Source organism: Elephas maximus, chromosome 3 (genome assembly GCF_024166365.1).
Source record: "Elephas maximus indicus isolate mEleMax1 chromosome 3, mEleMax1 primary haplotype, whole genome shotgun sequence".
Classification (NCBI taxonomy): Eukaryota; Metazoa; Chordata; class Mammalia; order Proboscidea; family Elephantidae; genus Elephas; species Elephas maximus.
In genome coordinates, this window is record NC_064821.1 from 33,844,831 (window position 1) to 33,849,260 (window position 4,430).

The 4,430-nt window shown below is 36.8% G+C and overlaps 1 protein-coding gene across 1 annotated transcript; it reads left to right on the forward strand.

The window, feature by feature from the left end:
- Positions 1–467: 467 nt before the first annotated feature.
- On the forward strand, positions 468–1,388 carry LOC126072277 (olfactory receptor 7C1-like). Its single transcript, XM_049877162.1, has one exon. The coding sequence runs from the start codon at positions 468–470 to the stop codon at positions 1,386–1,388; it is 921 nt and encodes a 306-aa protein (XP_049733119.1).
- The last annotated feature ends 3,042 nt before the right edge of the window (positions 1,389–4,430 follow it).

Here is a 4,430-nt window from a genome sequence, read left to right on the forward strand (position 1 = left end):
TAATGATTGCCACATGAAATGTTGTTTACTATTTAATTGATATTCTATTGCCCCCTCAACACACAAATATTCTGGAATAAAACTTAAGGGCAAATATTTTTGAAATTAATTTCACTGCTGTTTCCCAGTGCTTTTAACAATACTTGGTACAAAATAATTAGTCAAAAATATTTATTGAATTTAAAAAAAGGAAGTCTTAGGGAGTTTGTAGAGAAAAAATATTGCCTTGGGAAAATGTTTATGACTATGGGCAAGGATCGCTAGTCAGTTTCAAAGTCAAGGAGAAGATGAAATCTTTGGGATTCCATGATATTTTCAGATACGGGGCACTAGATCTGAAGGTAATATATAGATATTAATAAAGTAAACATTTAAAAAATACAACTGCCGCCTTTTTGTTCAGTTGTTAATCAATGCTATGGCTAAATCACATTGCTCGTCTTTTTTCCTGCAGTTTGATCACCAATATGGAACAAGAAAATCAAACACATGTTTCAGACTTTATCCTCCTGGGGCTCTCAGAAGAGACAAAGATGCAGCCACTTCTCTTTGGGCTGTTCCTGTCCATGTACCTGATCACCTTCATTGGGAATCTTCTCATTATCCTGGCCTTTGTCACTGACTCCCACCTCCACACACCTATGTACTTCTTCCTCTCTAACCTGTCATTTGTTGACATTTGTTTCACCTCCACCACTGTTCCAAAGATGCTGCTGAACATTCGAATGCAGAGCAAAGTCATAACCTATGAAGGCTGCCTCAGTCAGATGTATTTTTTCATGTGTTTTGGACAATTAGAAAACTTCCTATTGACAGTGATGGCCTATGACCGATTTGTGGCCATCTGTCACCCACTGCAGTACACAATCATCATGAACCCCAAGTTATGTGGCCTTTTGCTACTGATATCCTGGTTATTGAGTGTTTTAGACTCTCTTTTACATGATTTAATGATTTTGCGACTATCTTTTTGTACAGAGTTGGAAATTCCCCACTTTTTCTGTGATCTTAATCAAGTTGTCCAACTTGCTTGTTCTGACACCTCCCTCAATGAGCTAGTGATGTATTTTGCAACTGGACTTCTTGGAGTTATTCCCATCACTGGTATCTTTTTTTCTTATTCTAAGGTTGTATCTTCCATTTTGAAAATTTCATCAGCTAGGAGCAAGTATAAAGCATTTTCCACTTGTGGGTCTCATGTCTCAGTAGTTTTCTTGTTCTATGGTACATTTGTTGGCATTTATCTTAGTTCTGCTGCTACCCAAAACTCCAGGAAAACTGCAATAGCCTCAGTGATGTACACTGTGGCCACACCCATGCTGAACCCCTTTATCTATAGTCTTAGAAACAAGGACATTAAGCAAGCCCTAAAAAAACTCATCAGCTAGAGACATTCTTTATATAAAAGAATCAGCTTTTCAGGTTTCAAGAGTTGGTCATGAGTAGCAGAGCTTGAAAACCTAGAAGACCTCAATTATGATACATTTATCTGTTCATAAAGATAGTCTTAATTTTATCTTTTTTACAGAGCCCAATATCTTAGATCTTAATTTTTTACGTTATAAGCTGTATTTCCATTAAAAAAAAATTGACCTATGTGATTGTGTTCTCAGAGTTTAGTGTGGAAAACAGAATCTACTGCATAAATATTTAGCAATAAAATATTTAATACCGATATTGTGAACTTACTAAATTATGACGAGAGCTGAAGGGAAGAAGGTGCACTGCTGTCCCTAACAGATGGAAGCAACTGACTCTTGTATTATCTGCTTTTGGAGAAAAATGATTTATTATGTTGTCTTAGTCACCTAGTGCTGCTGTAACAGAAATACCACAAGTGAATGGCTTTAACAAACAGTTTATTCTCTCAATCTTCCCCCAGACTAGGAGCTTCTCTGCATAGGAACCCCGGATCCAAAGGAAGCTTTCTGCTCCTGATGCTGCTTTCTTGGCGGTATGAGGTCCCCCTGTCTCTCTGCTGGTTTATCTCTTTTATATATCAAAGAGATTGCCTCAAAACACAATCCAGTCTTGTTGATTGAGTCCTGCCTCATTAACATAACTGCTGCCTATCCCCCCTCATTATAAAAAAAAAAAAAAATTTTATCCCCCCTCATTAACATCATAGAGGCAGGATTTACAACACATAGGAAAATCATATCAGATGACAAAATGGTGGAAAATCACACAATACTTAGAATCATGGCCTAGCCAAATTGAGACACATATTTTGGGGGGACATGATTCAATCCATGACACTTGTCAAATCTTTGTACTGGTTGCCAAGGTTTGTGGTAATTTACTCCAGAAAAATTGAAGTTGTCAAAGATTTTTTTCTATTTGGATCAATAACCAACACCCATGGAAGCAGCAGTCAAGAAGTCAAATGACATATTGCATTGGCTGAATCTGCGGCAAAAGACTCCTTTAAAGTTATAAAAAGCAAAGATGTCACTTTAATGACTAAGGTGTACCTGACCAAAAACATGGTCTTTTCAATTGGCTCATATGCATGTGACAGCTGAACAATGAAAAGAGAAGACAGACGAATTGGTGCATTCAAATTTTTGTGTTGTTGAAGAATATTGAACATTCCGTGGAATGCCAGAAAAATGAACAAATCAGTATTAGAAGAAATAAACCAGAATGCTTTTTAGAGATGAGGATGGTGAAACTTTGTCTTGCTTACTTTGGGGAAGTCAATAGGAAAGACAAATTTCTAGAAAATGTTTGGTAGAGGATCAGTGAAAATGAGGGAAAGCATCAATAAGATGGATTGACAGAATAGCCACAACAATGGGCTCAAACACACAAACAATCATAAAGATTTTTAAAAGTACTGAACAAGGTGTTTTTTTTTTAACCCAGTTCACAATTTTCCAGGTAAAATGCCACAGGTTTCTTAACTGGTTGTCTCCAAAAAACTGAGAGAGAACAAAGAAAAGAGATGGAGAGAGAGAGAGAGAGATTTTTGCAAAAATTCTAAAATTTGTGGCAGTTTTACAAGCTTCTTTTCACCAGACTTAGATTTGGGTTTTGGGGGATTTCTTGTTTTGTTTCGTTATACAGAATGGACGGGACTTTAGTAGGCTGCCCATCTTTTTTATTTATGGAGGTACTATGAAAAAAAATTTATTTTACTTCCTAAGATCCTTATGGTTTGATCTATGTAAACTAACATGCTGGCCATACAGCCGACTAACCATAAATACCATACATCTGGTGATTTAGTGATACCAATTCAGGATGCCACTATCTAAACTGAGTTCAGGAAGCACCCTCTGTCATACAGAGGACAACCACTATAAAGCTTTCCAACAAAGCTGTTGGATTTCTCACCAATGTATTTCTAAATCACAGTAAATGCAATGGCCTCTGAACCTTTTCTTAGGACACGCTTGGGGTTTGCATGATTGAGTCACACACAATAAATTCAGCACAGTATACTTGTCTCCTTGCACTTTGGACTTCTTCCTTTATATCGCAGTAAGGTATTTGCGGGCATGAACTTCATTTAGAACAAGCCAAAGTTATTTCAGTCAATTGAGAACAACTTTAGAACTATGCTTATTCTTATTCCAACGCGAATATTGAACCCAGAATCATTCATATCACCATATCACAGGCATTGCCATATTTGTCTTACTCAAGAGCACTTTCCATGAACGGGCACTCATCAAATTTTCTTCACAATATGCCCCCAAGTTTTTATAATAAAAGTTAGAAGGATCTGGCAATAATTTTTACATCTTAGCCTTCTCCTTCTTCATCATATTTTGCATTTGTCTGGTGGTGGCAACACGGGTTCTGACTCTAGATTTTGGTCTGAAGACAATGACAAAGGAGAGAGATGGAGAATGTCCTGAGGTGGCATGCTATTTCAAGAAAAATACGCATTAAGCAAAGTCATTATGGGCTTTTCAGGCAAGGCAGTACCTGCCTCATCCGATAGGTAAAGGTGTACTGCCTAGACTAGCACTGAAGTCTGTCTCTGAATTTTGGAAAATTAGAGTATTCTCATTCATTCAAATCCACTCACTTGCATACTTTGTTTTTATAAAGTACCTTTTCCAATAATGTCATTATTTTACTTAAGACTTTTAGCAAAGTCGTGACTTCAACTTGTTTTGTAATTCATCAATTCATAGGAGTAGGCTCAGTTTTTCAGTCATATCTACTTTAGACCTGTGGCTCTGAGAGATATGAGATTCAGTTCATATCAATCCTGTAATTTTTCTGTTCTCTGATTTTGCCGTGATCTGAGAAATTAAAATCCTCACTTGTAATTTTCTTTCTGGAAGTTCTCCAGTGCAATAAAAAGCTTTCCCAGTCTGCTACACATTCCTTGAATCCTGATTCATAAGATATTCAGTCTGCCAAAAATCTTCGCTTCAATAGGTGGTTCTTTTTGGTTGACTGTATGTGATATG

Bases quoted from the DNA above. Each gene is read 5' to 3' on its own strand.
- LOC126072277 (XM_049877162.1), top strand. From the start codon at position 468: ATGGAACAAGAAAATCAAACACATGTTTCAGACTTTATCCTCCTGGGG.